Source organism: Dermochelys coriacea, chromosome 11, assembly GCF_009764565.3.
Source record: "Dermochelys coriacea isolate rDerCor1 chromosome 11, rDerCor1.pri.v4, whole genome shotgun sequence".
Taxonomy (NCBI): Eukaryota; Metazoa; Chordata; order Testudines; family Dermochelyidae; genus Dermochelys; species Dermochelys coriacea.
This window is the reverse complement of record NC_050078.2, coordinates 49,529,424-49,548,293: the sequence shown is the minus strand read 5'-3', so window position 1 is coordinate 49,548,293 and position 18,870 is coordinate 49,529,424. Positions and strand designations below refer to the sequence as shown.

Sequence of the window (18,870 nt, the reverse complement as noted above, 5' to 3'; positions counted from 1 at the left end):
TACTGGGCCAAGAGCCATCTGTGCAGAAGCTATGTGCCACTGATCTGCTTCATGGCCCACAGAGTCTTCAACAGCAGCCCAACTCTTGCCATATCTTCTGTGTCTTCTGATCCCACTCCTCTTTTTTAAGCAGATTTCAGAGTTCAGTAGTGGCCCAGCAAAAGCTAATGATGAATAAGTCAGAATTCAAGTGCATTGGGATTCTTTATGTCTTTAAGAGAATGATGCTGCAGACAATAGCCATCCTTGGCTCTGCCTCAGCCTGCTCCCTCACCGAGTTACAGGAGACCTGGATCTCCACAGAGTGAAGGTAAAGCAGGATGTATGTAACAGAACCAGGAGGAGCAAGATATAAAAGGGAAGTGAAAGAAGTTCAACATCCTCACTTTATAAAAAAGGTGGCCAAATGGAACCCCACCTTTATGGGGTCGCCGAACTCTGGTCTGCTATCTTGTGTCTACAGCCTTGGATTTATTTTGTATGTGAAAGAGATCTTGGGAGTCTTATGAAGCTTTTAAGGTTTCTCTTTGAACACGGCCCGGTTCCAGTTTGCTGCTATAATATAGGACAACATTTAAACATTTTAAAAGCCAAGTGTTCCAAGGTATTGTGAGTAATAGCTAGTCAGTATTTTGTGGCAATGACAACACTCTCAAGACAATTTGCTGCCTATGCCTTAGACTGATCCTATGACAGTAATATGAATGTGACATATCTTGAATAGACAGACATGAAAAAAGTAATATAAAATATTGTTAGTCTTCGGACAAGAAGTGGTTGATTTTAGGGCTTTGCAGCAGGCCAGTTTCCATTGTTAGACATTTATGCTATGGAAAGTAGTCTGGTATATGTTTATTTACACTACATACATGTTCTTATCTATATGATGTACATAAATCCCATTATTCTTAATCCAAGATTAACTCAACTGTACACTGCCCCAGAGACCCAGTCCCATCACCTGGAGCAGCCATCAGGTACAGCTGCCTTTGTCACTGTCCCTCTAGATCTCAAATTTCCCTCCCCATTGACATAGAACCTTTGTCCATGTCTGTCATCTAGGGTGACCAGATAGCAAATGTGAAAGATCAGGACGGGGGTGAGGGGCAATAGCCGCCTATATAAGAAAAAGCCCTGAATATCGGTACTGTCCCTATAAAATTGGGACATCGGGTCACCCTACTATCGTCCTCCAGTCAGGACCCAGAAGAACAGCAGCAAATTCATGGTCAGCAGATTGATTGCAATGCCCTATTCATGCTCAGTAGATTCATTACAATACATTTTATAGAGGTTTGTTTTATCACCCCTAAATATACTGTGAGATTGTTTTGTTTTTAATCTTGTGCAGCAAAGGTAACAGAAAAAAATATTGTCAATTTCAAAGCAAAATTCCTATTTCTGATATGTTGCCTCTGTCATTTTGAGGTTACAGGGATTAAAAAGCAGTGAGATATCATAACAGAAAGATCAGATTCCAACACACCACTGCTTATGGCTGTTTTGCCCCAAATGCTGTCTCTGCTGACAACCACATATCCATTTGCATTTTCTGATTTATAATAGATATAGTCTGAGCTCCAGGTCATTCTCTTGAATGGATCTTGATGGGGAATTTCCCTTCGGAAAGCCGGCAAGGTCACAATAGCTCTAGTTAACTTACTTAGAACAGGGGAATACCTTTAATCTCATATGTATCCTTAATGGGTATGCATCCTGTGACAGACACTTTGTTCATCACCCTCTTTGTTCAAAAGTGTTGTTTCTTTTTTTTAAAAGAACCTTTGGTTATGGAAAAGTGGAGACACACAGCATGTTTTGTTTCAAGTAGAGTTAATTCGGGCTGTGCTGTTCGTTATCCCTTTCAAACAGCATAGTTTCTTCTCAGAGCAATGATATTTGGATGTTGTGAATGGCAGAAGAAAGAATCCACTATGATGGATGAGGATATTTATTTATTTATTTTCAGAAAGAGACAAAATATCCACACATTGTGATTTTTTTTAAAAGAAGCTTAAAAGATGACTGCAAGGTTTGGTGGTTTTTGTTTTTACATTGTTTAAGGAATTAGACAATTGGCCACATAGATGCTAACAGTGGTCACCATGTTAACATTCACCACTGTATTATCGGCTGCCGTACATTTGTTTCCTATGTCGGTGCACATAACCTTAAGTTTAAAATGTGTTGGGGGGGTCATCTGAAACCTTAGTAAAATTGGGGTTTTGTAAAACTGATCTCATTTTCACCCTTCTTCTTCAATTATTTGTTATGTGCTAGTTCAGAAGAAGTTTGTGATGTTATAAACACCCAAATACGAGCAGACTGCTTTCTGATTGGCTATATTATAGGTATTCTCTATAATCAGAATGCAGTATCTCAGAAGGCCAGTGCAGAGAAGATAATGTTGAGAGGAAGGGAGAAGCCAGAGGATCCATGATTATGCATAGCTAATGGCAACAAATCTTCACACATGTGAAGTGGAGTGGGGTGCAACACCTGCTACTGCAGACCACAGGCATTTCTTGCCCTACAATTCCTGCTTAGGTCCTTGCACACAACTAGTTTAATTATATAAGGAGGGGTGATCTTCATTCAGTGAGCCATATGTTGAGGAATGGCCTCTGACTTTAACGGGACCATTTTGTGCCTGAGTTGCTCTCACATGACTGTAGTTGAATGTCTCTAGCTGCATGATTAAACTCTCTTTGGCATTAGCTCTGTTATTTTACTTTTCATCCACATCTTGGTGTGGTTCTTTTTTATTTGTTTTGTGTTGTCCTGATACTGAAAAAGCATTTCTGGAGGCAGAGGAAAACTAAGATCAGATAAGCTTCTGTGGTGTCAGGTGGTTAGTCAGAGGTTCCAGGACGGAGCTGCAGGCTTTCAAATTCAGAAATAAAATCACTTTGTTCTTGTGGAAACAAAAATCCCTCAAGGAACAACTGATGCAGGAGACCTTGTGTGATCTGGCTTTCCTCACCAACAAAACAAAACACTGCACTGTGCTGACTCTCACGGGCTGTTAGATGAAGGTCATTTATTGCCATATACTGTATATTCATCTGCTGGTCCCAACACTGAAGTGTTCTGAGGAACCGACAGGAATTCCCATTTTTTCCTCATGTCAGAAAGTTATAGGTAACATTGTTGACAGTTGCCCAGACAGAAATACCTCCAGAGTCTCCACAATCCACTAAAATAATGTAATCACTATTTTCTATGTCAGAAGAGATAAGGCAGATATCCCTATACTTGAAGCAAGTATTTTTTTAATATGTGTAAATCGAGGATCACCTTTACTGAAGTTTTAATTTGATGTGACCAAAAGAAAAAAAGAAAAGATTCAGTAACAAACACTGTATTCATCCTATGCTTCTTTATCAACAGATGAGAGACAGGGGGATCCTATGGTTTGAGTAGTAGACCAGGAGTTTGAAGAGTGCCATGGACCTTGGGCAAGCTATTTAGGCCCACACTGTCAAACAGTGAGCTAAATGATAATGCTTAGCGTCCTTAGCTCTGATTTTGTCGTCTCTGAATGGGAATCTGATGCTGTTCCCTTGCACTTGGAACTGCGTGGTGTTTTGGTTTTTTTCTTTTTCAAGTCCCTGAGGCAGGAAATTTGTTTCCCCGGACACACTTCTTGTAAGCACCCTTTACAGATGCACTGGTGAACTGTACTGATGTTACTCCCCAGGTCTTGTGGTCAAAGCTAAGAACAAGAAAACACTAAAATAAATTAGATTTTGAGGCAACAGCCTGAACCTCAAGAAAAAAAGGTGTGAAATAAAGTAAGCTCTGATGTCTCTCTCTCCCACCTGAAGAGAAAGATCCCTTACCATGATCATAAAGCCAGATATTCAGACTTGTCAAACACAAGAAATCAGAGCAGGTCTTGACAAAGCAGTAAGGCTCCCATTCAAAGAGGACAAAATTACAGATAAGGAAATAGTTTTATTATTCTCTATCATGCTGCTCCATCTGGCTATAAACTGCTGGAAAGTAGCAAGTCTTAAAGAACATCCTACTTCGATAATGTCCGGCTATAACAGTTCCTGACATGGGATAAGGGCAATCTTCTGATGGTTCACCATGAGACTACCATACCCTAGGAATTTGATGGTTTGGGAAGCTGTCTCTTTGTAGCATCATTGTGCTATCACCGGTAGATCATCCAGATAGCATTTGATCTTGATGGCACTGGGATTATAGATAGTTGCTCTGCAGTCTGTGGTATATTGGAAACTGGTTAAAAAAATGACAAGCTACCACTTTACATGTGCGAGATTTCCTGGTCCAGCTTGCAGGATAGGGGTCTCTGAAGGAATTCACGTGATCTGGGTCAGCTGAGTCAGTTCTGCAGCCAGTTTAGAATAAGGTGGGGATGAGTTGGGCCTCTCTGTTTTTAGGGACCAGCCTGCTTTATGTCTGTTTTGGGGTTCTTGTGGGTTATCATTCTGGACTGAGAAATAAAGTAGTGTTATGTAGCAACCAGGAGCATTTATGTTTTTATCTAACTTCTCCATATGGATTACGAACATAATAAAGTCCAGAAACTTTGTCTTGTGGGAGAGGCAATGAGAGAATAGTTAGACAAGTGGTTCCCAGGCTGTTGGAGCAGAAAGAGAAGAGAAGGAGAAAGAACTGGCCTGGTGAAATGACTATTAGGTGCCTGCTGAGTGGAATCCACAAAAAATGACTTCATGGAAGCTGAGGGGGGAAAGACCCGCCTGCCAGAGCATACAGCTGAATATAGGCATGGGAGTGCTTTGATTTTCCAGTTAGGCTTAATTCACCTGCTGAAGCAGTGGCACAGCTAAGGCTCTACTGTTAGAGAAGGAGAATTCCCAGGCTGTATCAACATTCTCCCCAGAATTTTCTGTCCTTGACAGACAGAAAGGAAGGTAGAGGGGAGAGGGTTGGAAAAAAAATCCAGGGGCAAAAAAAATCTCTGATTCTTAGCATGAAGATGGAAAATTTTGGGGGGCAAAGTCAGTGCAGTTCACTAGGTATGTCTGAAGAGGGCACTGACAGGCAGAATGTATTAAAAATGCAAAAAGAATCTTGTCTCTTTCAAAAACTTGGGGAAAAATCAGAAAATTCACCATATCGGAGCCTGACACAACAGATTCCCAAGTTAGCGATGCTATAGTTAGGCAGGTGTATAAGTGGTCTGAATTTCAGCGGTGCTGAGCACACACAACCTCTGACTTCAAGGGGATTGTGATGCTTACCCAACTTTGTAAGACAATTTGACATCGACAGATGAAAATCATGATATAAGGGGTAAATGTTATTTATTACTATTATTTCAGGAATAATATCCTAATTTGCCAGTGTTAGTACAGAGAATTATCACTTTGTTTGGACGCACTTTGTTCTACAGATGGACTCAGACTGCAAATATGCATCTGAATCCCTACGAGTAGGGTATTGTATTCACAGTTGATCCAAAATGTGAAGGGGACTAGTTTCTGGTCGTTATTTGGATGCAGACAGAAATCTCACATGATCAGCTGGCCTTACAAAATATCCCCTGTTTTGGGCTGAAATTTCATGAGGGCTATTCCTTTCCATATATAGGTATAGTGCCTAGCACATTTTGAACACCATTGCAAAACAAATAAATACATACAAATATTAACTTGAACACTAGTCTTTATTCAGCTTCACTTCTGACCTCTGGGATCTAAAACACTGTCTTCTCATCCCATCTTCAACTAATAGAGAAAAGACCAAATGCTGCAGTCTTTGCTGAATCCTCTTTGCTTTAAAAATTTGGCAGAGACTGAGAGTGCTGTGAGTTGGCTTGTTCTGTCCCTGCTGGGGACAGAGAACTCTGTATGGAGTCAGTGACAGTCCCTTTTGAGTCTCAGTCTTCCTTTTTTCCTGAAGTTAGGATCAGCTTATTTTATGAAAACTGTTTTAAAAAACCTGACAAGTTAAATTTAGGATCATAGGAACACAGAAACTACCATAAAGTTTGGCTCAATGCTCTGTCCGCCTTAGAATCCTGTCTGGCAGAGGCCAATGAAGATATAAATCCTATGAAGGAGAGACTGAGAAAATCCTGCCCTAAGAGGAAGATCTATATTCATTATGTTTGTGTCTTATCTAAAGTTCACAGGAGATTTAACCCATTGTCTTTTAATAAGTTTGCTTTTTATTTTAAAAAAAATCACACCCGTATAGATTACTTTTAATACTATATATTGTTCTACTGGAATGACTTGATTCATGTTGCTCATAATGAAAGAATATACATGGGATTTAAGTAGGCGACACTAAATTCCAAAAGGGAAATTCATTGCACATAGCCAAAGCTTCTACAGTTATTTTCGTGTTTCCACCATCATTCTTATGAGTTTCCAGGTATTCTGCACATCTAAGTTGCCGAAATAAAAATGCAGAACAGTTAGTTGTGACCCAATTTTTGAAACTCTGCCAACAAATGACTACAGGATGGTGTTACAAAAAAAACAAAATTAGTTTCTCATTTAAAGTATCTTTCTCTCCTGCCTTTAACAGGAGGGTTTTGTGAATAAGATGCTGGATCTCTGTAGGTTTCTGCATAAACTCTAATTATAAACCTTTAAGGGCTGATAGAGTAATTTGTATACTACCTAATTAAAAATGTAGTGTTTATGCCTGCTAGTGATGAGAAAGAGAGAAATGATGTGTCCTAGGAAGATGCTTTGGAGGAAAAAAAAGGCAGGGCAACTATCATTCTGGAGACTGTGGTGGTGTTAGATGTTGGTGCAAGTGGCACAAAGAGGTCCATGAGAGTACAATACAGATAAATGTTTTGAAAACTTGCAAGCAACATAGGAGACTCAGCATTACATTTGGTGTAGTGATACCTACAATACACTCTTTATGTACTTTCTAGCTCAAGAATCAAAGTCATCAAATAAAACTATCCAACTGAAACTACGAATAAGGAAATAATATCTAAAATATCATTTTACACCTTACTCTGAAGCATACAGTTCTGATCACTGTCAGAGACAGGATACTTGATTAGATAGACTAATGGTCCTGTCCTGTAACACAGTTCCTATGGTCCGGTGACACCACTGCCTTGCTTCTCACTATGAATTCAGTATTCCCTGTAGCAACATAAATAATCAAAGTGGCATGCAGTATTTTAGAGAAGGTTAGTATTGAAAACACAAATATGTGCATTTCAGAGTTCAGACTTAGCTCATAGCTAGCTATGAGTCAAAACCTGTGTATTCTTCATATTTATATTTTTATCATTGATCCATTAAAAAAACCACGATTATAATTCATTTGAGAAATGTAATTGGGGTAAAAGAAAACTTAGCAATAAATTCCCCAATCCTGTAGAATCAACTCTTATGAGAATTTCCTATCTGCATCTTTGGTAAGAACTGTTTCCCAGGGCACATTTAACTAATAGACTACAATATTTATTTATATGCCAAACTACTGAGAAACTGAGAACCACTTATGTTTTTTTCCTGGGTACGTTTCATAACTCCATGCTTCCATTCCCTTTTAGAATGCTCACAGTTCCCGTAGACCTGGGTATTTTCTCTCACAGTCAGATCATCTTGGAGGTTCTCTTGTCAAAACATCTTTTAAGACTTATTTCTAAGCAAACTGCACATTTCATTTCTCAGTTCTAGGGATTACTAACTATGGACATAGTTGAAGCCTAAGATTTTCAATCACCTCAGGGATTTGGACACCCAGTTCCTCATTAATTTTTATGAAAATTGGTGGTGAAATTCTGCCTACTGAAGTAAATGGTCAAACTCCCATTGACTTCTGCAGGGCCAGGGAATCATCCTGGGTGTCCAAATCCTGTATGTGGCTTTGAAAATGCCACCTGGAATGACTACATATCTACCAGATTCCTCTTACCTGTTTGTGAGCATGGTCATATGAGTTGATGTGATTGTCAAACTCCTGGTGTTTGTAGTACTGTTTGTCACAGAGTTCACAGTAGAAATTGGCCTTAAGGTCTTCCAGGGCTTTTGCTATTGTGTTCTCCTTTTCAGCATAATCCTGGAAAAAAAAAACCAGCAGAACTTCAGTTGTCCCTCTGATGCTAGAAACTGCATTTGTGCTCTTCACTTTAATCATATTGGTCCACATTGATACTGCCATAACTAAAAGCTTGCACATATTTACCAGGTCACACTGCACATATTTTTCTGTATCAGGTGAGAGGCACACAGTTGTGCACATTGCAATTTGCTGCACAAATGAAGGCCACTTTTGGGTATCTGACAGATACAAGTCTAGAGAAGCAATTTGTTTAACGTTCTGTCCAAAAAGGCCAAATATTTATCATGCCTAAGATCACGTTAATGTTAATTCCTGTCAAATAACCAATGCTTAAAATGCTCAGTGTATAGTGTACCTAACCAGAATAAGCATGAAGACAAAAAAAAAATCACTAATCTACTCTGGTTACAGGACAGTTCCAAAGAATGATATGATACAAAATGAAAAATAATAAAAACACCCTTAGAATGACCTATCTGAAAATATACACAGATAGATAAATTAAAGGATCATTTCTGTGATAGAGGTTTAATGATTTTTTCCCCTCAATTTGTTATTTGTCATCTGTAAAAAAGGAAATACAGCTCTTGCTTGTCATTCATATATTAACCTCTTGCAAAGAATCAGGATTAAAAATTATCTTGTTTATTATTGGAGAATAAATTCTATAAATTCCTATTTGAAGTTTTCTTTCCTAGATACATTGACAATAGTATGGCTTTTTCTTGAAGACCATAGTCAGTGTCTGATTCTGATCACAGATCAGTCTGACATCAGGGTAACTCCATTGACTTCAGTGGTATTACTCCCAATTTGTAGCACTGTGTGTGAGATCAGAATTGGGCCCTAACATTCCAATTGTTATAAAAGTTAATTACTCCAAGTGCATACATTGAGGAAAGAATACATTTGTCTGGTTAAATATTTGGAAATTTCCATCAGTATGAGGCTTCTTAAACCAACTTTAGTTTCTATGACAGAGTAGCAGCCGTGTTAGTCTGTATTCGCAAAAAGAAAAGGAGTACTTGTGGCACTTTAGAGACTAACAAATTTATTAGAGCATAAGCTTTCGTGAGCTGATCTGGAGTTGTGGTGGTGGTCTCCAAAGGGATTCACATCCAGTTTTGCTTGATTAGGAGGGGAGGTGCAAAATAAAGGGGTGGAGAGATTTGTGAAATCAGAGCATTATTATAGCTCTAGAATGTTGTGTAAGACCATTTAGAGGGAAATGTGCAAGTACAAGAATATGCAAGACAGGAACAGTGACACACCATGATGATGATATCTTTCATTTTTATAACACTCCATTTGAGGATCACAAAGCCCTTTACAAATTAAATACTGAGCCAGATTATGTTACTTTTACTCACATGGAATAGCACCTAATTTCTTGAATATCCTCATTGATGTCAATGGTACTGCTTCTGGAATAAAGTACTACTTATCATAAGAGTGAGAAAATTGGGGACACTATAACTGATATGAAGTTTACTTTGCAATTATACTTGGCAGAGTCAATGCATCGTAACAGATGCCACCACAAATCTTACGCAGCCTTAGTGTTTAGACTCATACCAGTCATTATACAGGGATTACTACCATTGAAATACGTTATGTAATTTTTAAAAATACACTGCAATTTCTACACAACAATATATAGCAAAAGTAAAGATGCAGCTACATCTAGTTGAGACTGTAAGTGGAACCAAGTAGGCAGAATGTAATAACCAGAGATGAAACCTGGCCAGAACACTAGGAAAACATCACTACTTTTAAAGAAAAGCTTCAGAAGTCTAGAAAGACCTCAAATGATCAAAACCCTTGGTTTTATGTCTCAGTGCAAATACTATTGTAAACCTTTCCCATTTTTCATGAAGAACAGACTCGATCAGCTGGCATACTAACTCTAACTAACCTGGGCATAGGATTGCTTGGCTGGTATTCTGCCTGGATTTTCTGGTTTCATGGTACATTTGGGGATTTCTCTTGGCCTTAGAATGAGGTAAACACGAGCACTGCAGTGTGTCTAGTAGCCAAGTTTGGAGACCTATTGCTGTTGAATTGGAGGTGGTCAGTCGATGGGAAAAGGCAAGGAGCTTGGTATTTTTCTGTGCATTAAAGGAGTGGGGGAATTGACTCACTTTGTTAGCATCCCCAAAGAAACAAGATAAGTGAGAGAGCAAGTAGGCCACCAGCTTGCAGGGGAGAAGCTAACTGCCCCAAAGTTATCACAGATTGGAAGGGTACATGGTGAGGGTGTACATTTTAGATTGCTTTGTCCCCTGGCCCAGATCCAAAGACTGCAAAAAGGTAAAGGAATGTGGTTTCAGCACGTTTCAAGAACAGGCCGTCAGTGTCTATTATGTGCCTACACCTAAAATGTTCTTTGCGCACTTGGTACTTAGATCCTAGAAAGTGCTGAGCACCTCTCGCAAGGTGCTGGGTGCCCTGTTCTCAGCATCTTGCAGGATAAAGGCCTATAGTAGGCAAAGGCTAATTCTTAATTAGCCATGTAAGATTGTTAGTAGAGAGCTGAGTGATGTGATGCTCCATATTATTTATAGAAATATGCTTATATGAATATGGCATAACTAAGATATATTTCATGCAAGATGGCTCATGTAAGATATAATTGGAAAGCTTATGATTTACTGAATGTGATTATCCAATTTGTATACATGTATCATTTCTGGAGTTAGGAATATTGACTATGTAACCATTACAACTGTGGTTATACTTGGAAACGTCCACCAGACAGGAAGCAATCAGCCTTAATTGGCCATTAGGAAAAAGACAATGAGTCTTCCAAGATGTGGATCCCCCATCTTCCAGGAGTTCCTTCCTGTGGTCATTGCAAATAAACCTGGTTTCATGGTTGCTTTGACACTGCAAGATCAGGTGATAATGTCACCTGGTTAAAAAGTACCACCTTGGACACTGCTGGTACTTTTCTATTGTAACCAAAGGCTTCCTGCCTTATGTAAATTCTATTTAAGGCTGAGGAGTAAGGCAAACAGGACTCTTCTCCATTGTCTTCCTGCCCAAGAAGAAAGACTGCTGAAATTACCTGAAGAGACAAAGGAACTGAGCGGTGGGAAAGGCAAGGGCTGAGTCCAGACTAAGACAGGAGTCTAGTCTGTAAAGAGAAATAACTGGAACTCTAAGCTACAGAAAATCTTGCCTAAAACAACATTTAGGGTGAGAATTACTTCTTGTTACCAGTCTCCTTACGATTTTAAGCTTAGTATGTGTGTTTTGTTTTATTTGCTTGGTAATCTGCTTTGTTCTGTTTGCTAGCCCTTATAATCACTTACAATCTGCCTTTTATAATTAATAAACTTGTTTTTGTTTATCATAAAACCCAGTTTGTGCAATTTGTAACTGCAGGGAGGGGGCAAGAAGTTGTGCATATCTTTCTCCACACTGAGGGAGGGGGTGAATTTATGAGCTTAAGTTGTAGGGATTTCTCTACAGTGCAAGATATTATTATTTTGGGTGTACTTTCCAGAGGAGAGCTACACTTGAGTGCTGGGCAATTTCCTAGCTGAGTCTTCTCCTAGAGAGCTATTTGCGGACTCTGTGTGTGCGCTGCCAGAGGCCGGAGAGCCTATTTAAGCAAAACAGGAAGAGGGAGCCCATCCTAGTGGAGCAGGCAGGCTCAGTGAAATCCCAGTACATCAGATGACCCAACCCGTCACAAGCTGATTGGAACATTTTCAATTAAATGTAAGATATGTTGTTTTTTTCAAAGCCAAAATGTATTGTGTAGACATACCAATTTCAATTAAGTTTTCAAAAGAGAAGGTTTCTGAAGTCCAGGATGGAATCTCTTGTCACCTGAATCAAAAGCCTGCCATTTTTGATCTGATAATGGACATTTTGACACCATTTTGTTTTGCAAAAGCATTAGAAATGTTTTGTTTTAATTCCAATGTAGAGTAAAACAAATTTTGAAACCTCAAAAGTTGCCACAAAATGGAATTGTCATTTGCCAGCCATCCGTTATATTTAGAAAAGTGTGTGTTCTTTACAATATGTATGTTGACATGAGGGAATGTTATACTGCTTAAAATATTCTTTTGCAAAGGAAAATGGAGAGAGGATAAAATTGTAGAGTGGCTTTTGTCTAAAGTCAATTAACTGGAATACCTGTGGGCACAATTAATACAGTAATTCTTTCATTTCTTTTAGATTAATTTAGGTACTTCATGACGAAAAAGTGTAGAAGCAGCTTTCACTAAATAAAAAGTACAATTTAGTAATGCCATTCTTACTATCTGTATTGATATCACTGTGTGAATTTAATGGTTTTGTCTAAATATCTGCACATATCATTCTCACTGATTGATTTGAAAGCAAGCAATGTGTCATCTATATGATGGACTTAAAGGAATAAAGTAAGAAGTAGAACTAACACAATCCAAATTAATTATAATAATAAGATTAATTATTTTTAAAGCTCCCCCCTCTCTATCAGGCAATGAGCAATGCAAAGTAATTTCATAATTAAATATATTAATTACATTATTCATTGATTTTAATAAGGTCAGCTCCACATCTTAAGGAGATCACTGACCATGGTCATTAGTTAGTTTCAGTGTCATACCCAAGTTTAACCAGACTGACCAGGATCAAGGAAACCTGAAGACTGCAGATATTGCCATAGCTGCTTGGCTACCATACTCTTGATTTTGCCCATAAAATGGAGGATGTAATTATAGTCATGTGATATTTTCTTGAATGGGGCCTCACCCTGACTTTTTCACACTATCTGGAATCCTACTCGTAGACAAAGCAGCACTGATAATCTCAAACAGTAAGGGACCCACTATCTCATGACTTTATTATCCAACAGGGACATGGGACCAGGGAGGAGGCATTGTCCTGAAAAGCACCACTAGCTGAAATCTAAGCAGAAAAGATAATTTGCCTGTTTCCTCAAGAATTTGTCCTGTACCTTCCATCCAAACCAGAACAATTTTATATGAAAGCAGCAATTTCCAAATGGTGGAGGCTCAAATTAACCAACCTATCCACCACCTAGAACTGTTCTGCTGTGTTCAGACATTGTGGAGGAGGCAAAAGATCATTTCTTTATTTCCCACACACCCATGGCAAATGTTCTTAAAATTCTGGTGTTGTAACTGTTCAGACTAGAATTGACATCTGCCACTTTTAACAAAGCACCAAGAGTCAATCTGCGTGACAGTGCATGTCTCATATAGCATTCTGAAGGGAAGTTCAATTGGCCTTCTCTGGGAGAACATTAAAACAAATAGAGAACAGTAAACAGGAAGAGATAATGATCAGTACATGACAATACTATAGTTATCCAATTATATAACTTCAGCACCAGACCCATTCCAAACACTAGATCCAGAGTGTGACTCACTTTAAATGTAAAACCAAACACTACCTGGGATAGACCATATTTGTCAAGTCAGTTATGAGTCAGAAGAATCATGGACAAATCATGGACATTGAATTTCTTGATCATTCTGAGCCTGGGGACCTCCAATGTCATCATAAAGAGGAACCTACAAAACTCATCCAGGATTTCCGCAGTGCAGCAGACCTACACAGTATGCTATCCTAGGACTCTTGTATCACACAGGCACATCATTTGCTTCAGTTTATGAGTAACCTCCTGCTTTTGAGACTTGATACACAAAGCAAAACCATTCCATAATCTTCTCTTGATTCTTGCTGGACTGTATACCCAGTCAGATTTGTTGGGCTAACAGTGATCCTACTGGCTTAACCAACCAGGTCTTGATTATGCAATATTTAAGTAATTGGAATTATTCTTACTTAAGCCATTGGGAATTGAGCCTACTGAACCTTACTGTGTTTTGTAAAACTTTGTGTACATTTATATAGGCTACTGTAATTAAAATAGTGGGCCTGATACTGAGAGCTGTTGAGCACTCAACTCCTATTAAAATCTTTTCCCTCTGCTAAGATACTAATATACAGTATAAAAGCTCCAAATAGACATTTATATAGAGGTACATCTTCAGGTGGAAAGAAAAACTATGGGGGTGTAATTAGAAACAGTTTTTAAAACATCCTATTAATGAGCCATGTACTAGTGCCATGCTGTCATTCTGGAAGACCAAATCCCCAAGTGATGGAAAATTAAAAATGTAGGGCCAACTTCCACACCCCATTCTATCTCATTGAAGTCAATAGAGCTCAAACTGTGGCCAGAATTAATCTCAATAACATGAGAATCAATGCAGAATTTGGTCCACGATATTAAAGCTAAACAAAATTTCTGGCAGGCTTGTGATGAGACAGCAATTTGATACCAGTCTTGCCTGTCTCATTAACAGTATTTCATCTGCAAAACCTTAAAATGGATCTTCTTATAAAATAACCTGATTAACATTTCACCACTACAGCTAACAGTTGTACATATAGCTCAGCCGTAGTTATTATTTATGAAGTTCTGGTCCTTTAAAATCTATTTTAAGTCAGGAACTGTATAAAAAAATATAACATTATTTGTCACAATTTTTTAAAATAGTTACTATTAGCAAAATTGGGGCTGTCATGGGGGTGATGGACAGGATAGTGAAGTGAGAGCGCATATCTGCTGTTCTACTTTGCTTGCACTAGCTTCATACAGTCCATGCAGAAGGGGTTGGGAAAGGTTCTAAGCAGATGCTCTGAAGCAAAACAGAAAGAGTGAGATTAACTCTAGGGGCTTAATAGCAGTTTCCTTATTCTAAAAAAGTTCTTGGCTCAGTGTTAGGAGAAAGTACCTCTTTCTGTGATTCTTTACCATTGCTACTTGACACTCTGCACAGATGCACAGGAGGGGAAAGTTTTTTTTCCTATGTCTTCCCAATCTTTTTTTCAGCCACTCAGACCAAGGCAGCATCTAAGGCCAGATATACAAAGATATTCAGGTGCCTAATGAGGATGATAGGCACCTAGTGATATTTCAATAAGAGTCAGGCACATAACCCGTTTTGGCTCTGCTGAAAATCCCACTAAGCACCTATCAACAGACTAGGTGCCTAAATAACTTTGAAAATCTGGCCCCTAGTCCCTAATAAAATGTCCTAACTTTGTCCAAATGAAGATGGGATTGAATGGTAATACTGAGCACAAGGGATGCATCTAGTTTGCCTAAAATGAAGCAGATTACAATTTTTGTCATCTTATTACAGGCTGGAGACCACAGAGAGTAAGTCTATGCAAGCTTTTTTACCTCAAGTAAACTGATTGCCAATTAATTGGAGGTGGTTAAGTTGTTTGTAAAAATTAATCTGGACACTCTCCAAACATTTGTTCCAAGCTAAAAAAAATTGTGGGAACAGTCTAGGTAAACTCAGGCCATTTCTGCTGAATGTTGAGCTACCTCCTTGTTAAATAGACATTATCAGGTAGTATTGAGGGAGACATCACATAACAGCATATGAAATTTTAGGGGAAAAAAGGTGCATATCCCATAAAACCAATGTTTTTATTAGTCACAGATTGAATCTAAATAACAAGAACAAGACAAAAAACACAAGAGACAGAAAAGGGAAAAGAAAAGAAAAGAAAAGAAAAGAAAAGAAAAGAAAAGAAAAGAAAAGAAAAGAAAAAAGAAAAAGGATGGGCACAACACAAAAAAACAGGCCGTGATAATGCAGACAAGTATACGTGTCCTTCACTGTATGTGTATGACTGGTCAATGGGACTATTTCTGTGTAAAACTTAGCAGGTATGAAATTCTTTGCAGGATCAGGGTCCATTCTTCTTCTCAATCAAACACTCACCTTCCTGAGACTACGGTGCAATGTTTTAATCATATTTTTCTGGGGCCATAGATTTTTATCTCAGTGTTCCATATTCCTCTCTTCTTCTAGGCTTTGGGAAAAAATCATTTTTTAATTTTACTCTTGACTATTCTTGTTTCCACCTTTAAAAGATTTTTCCAAAAATAAAAGAAAAATGGCAATATAGTAGTCTCTTTAATTAAACATCTGACATAATGCATATGTTCCTCTTAACCCCCTTTTTAAATTTATCTTTGATTGGTTACAATTTACAAACCATTTTCCTTTCAAATAAATAACCCTCAGCCTTTTGTTATTTAAATACAAATCAATGACTTCAAAAAGTGTGAATATTATATAATTGACCTACTGAGGAATTGTATTTTGAATTAAAGTAAATATGTCCGCTGAGTTTTCGCAATCCATTTGTTTGTTATGCAGAGAGCACTTCAGAATTTAAAGTGATGCCTATTCAAGTAAATGCTGGATGAAATCCCAACAGAAGGCTCAGTGATTTTTCTTTAGATCTTTTTTCCGATTCCATTTTACAATGGCTTTCTAGACCATTAAACCTTTTCATGGAAATTTACCATCTTTCTTCTGTCTTTTTATAGCTTCAGGGACCCATCAGTACTAGCCTTACTTTATGTGTTATGAAGTTATGTGCTACAAGTACTTCAATATCAAGTCATGGAAAGGATACCTTAGCACTGGGCAGGTCTAAAACAATCATATGCAGGCTTGCATGTGTCTGCCTTCAATTCTACTTGAAGTAGATAGGAAAAAGCTCCAGCCTGAACATTAATCAAGAGAGATTCTAGTTTACAGTCCTGGAGCACTAAATTTCCACCTATCCTGCAGGGAAGGAGAATCTTTCTTCCAGCAGAACCCAGTATTATTCAATAAAATTCATCCTGAAAGGCCAGATAGAAGGAATGTTAAGTTCAGGAACTGTATCTGATGTAAAAACTAAAATCCAATACCCAGCCAAAACCAACTAGCTCCAAAACCCAACTAAAAAATCAAGTAATTATGAATCTGTGCGATGGCTCAACCAGAATGTGTAGGCTTGATGCTTAAATTATTGAGTTAGGTTCTTTGGCTTGTGTGATGCAGGAGGTCAGATTAGATGATGATCCATGACTAAGACTCCAAGGTCCTATGGTAGTACAAATATTAATAAAATAAAATTAATAAGAAATAACGGTCCATTCTGGCCTTAAAATCTATGATTTTATTAACCTGGATCCTGTGCCTATATTCCAACAATAGTGATTTAAACCTGATAGCTCTAGAGTACCTACTGTACTTACACCCTAATCTTCTCCTTCAGTTTTCCATTGCTACCAGAAGTGAGGTAAAAGAAAGTATCTGGAGGAACAAAGATGACAGCTTAAATTAGCTATTCTGATATTTGAAAATGACAAATGCAACAGTGTGATCCCAGATAGAGGGCCCCAGAGCCAAAGGTAGGATGCTTGCTGGCAAAGAGATGTGCAGTATGTCTAACAGTTGTGTGATTTTTCTTACACTACCTCCATGGGTTTTCCTAGTGCTTCTTCCATCCTGTGAAAAAGTTATTGAATGGTCTCATAGTCACTGGGAGGAGAGTGTGGAACTGTGACCACAGCTTCATTCAGCAATGATGAAGAGATGGAACTGGATATACTGGTGTTGCTCTTCATCAGAAACTTGTATTTGTATCAGTTCCACATAAGACAACTGGAAGGGTTATTTTTTTTTTTGCTTTTCTTTCTCTTTCTTTCTTTCTTTCTTTCTTTCTTTGTCCTTCAGATAGTGATCTGCATTTATACTCTTTAGAAAAGTGGGGCAGCATCCTATCCCCTTCATTCATGAATGAAGACTTGTGAGCAGGAGCAGCTGAAGAATGCTTTGAGGAAGAAGGGAATTAAGTGCAATGTAGAGCTCATTGGGGTACTTTTGGAGGAAGATCAGATCCAGGATCGTCTTGTTTGTCTAGATCCAAAGCAGGTCTCATGGATATGTACAAAAGAAAAGGTTTTAAGCAAACTCCTCTTGCATTTAGAGTTTTTTTTTGAGAATGAATGGCAATCTGAGCATTTCTTGGTGATATGTCTCTCACCAAGGCAAAAGAAATATTTTGAATGTCTGTCACTGCATGTGTAGAACTACGTAAGATAGCTTTAATCTAGCTAGCATGAGTAACAACAGCAGGGAAGCAATGCCAGCACAGTCTTCAGTATAGGCTAGATAAATGCCCAGGGTCCTAGGCGGGCTTGTACAACCTGTGCTGAAGCCCATACTGCCATGGCTTCACTGCTCTTCATACTCACAGTAACTAAATTAAAGATCTGGTATGTCTACACCTCCAACTGCAGTGCAGACATATCCTGTGGGGTACAGCCACCTCACATGAAGGGCAATACTGAAAACTGGGAGATGTTTGGTCAGCCCAAAAGCCAAATACTCAGTACTGAGTAACTTTAAAAGAGAGAGAGAGAGAGAGAATTTACTCATATAGAAACTTAATAAAAAAGGCTATCCTAACCTAACTAACTGTTAACCTACACTAAACGGGTGACTAGGAACAAAATGATCATAATTGTGCAAAAGACATGGACACTGCTCTCAGGTTTTACTACAAGCTAAAGTTCCTCACACATCACACCAGGAACACTGCTGGAAAACAGCTATTAATTGCTGGTTACTGTATAATGATAGAATTTTCAGGGAGACTCTTAAAAAGGGAGGCAGAAATGTGGCAATATTTTATTTTGTTTTACTCGGATATTATCTGAGGGACAGTGACAAACATGCAACAAGGCAGAATTTGCTTTGCATTGTCCATAAATGTTAGTTGTGTCTAAAAGATGACATGGAAAGCAAGACCTGTCTCTCTCATACTCCAAGAGGAAAAATATATATATACTCAATACTCATCCAAGAGTTCATTCAGACTTTAATCCATATTTTTGAGGAAATAATACATGTAGAATGGTTCCCTTGGGCCAGCTTCTCCATATTTTCTACTTTTTGCACCCCTTTTTGAAAATGTGGATCTGTCAAAAACCTGCAA

General features: G+C 38.3%; 1 protein-coding gene across 2 annotated transcripts in view; it reads right to left on the bottom strand.

Moving 5' to 3' along the window:
- ZNF804A (zinc finger protein 804A) overlaps positions 1-18,870 on the bottom strand; it is a 252,375-nt gene that overhangs the window by 61,643 nt on the left and 171,862 nt on the right. Inside the window, exon 2 of one of the 2 annotated variants that reach the window (XM_038421986.2) lies at positions 7,894-8,037. In XM_038421986.2, the coding sequence (XP_038277914.1) occupies positions 7,894-8,037 (144 nt within the window). Of the gene's footprint in view, positions 1-7,893; positions 9,003-18,870 lie in introns of those variants that run through there. The other variant, XM_043505447.1, reaches the window with a different exon arrangement.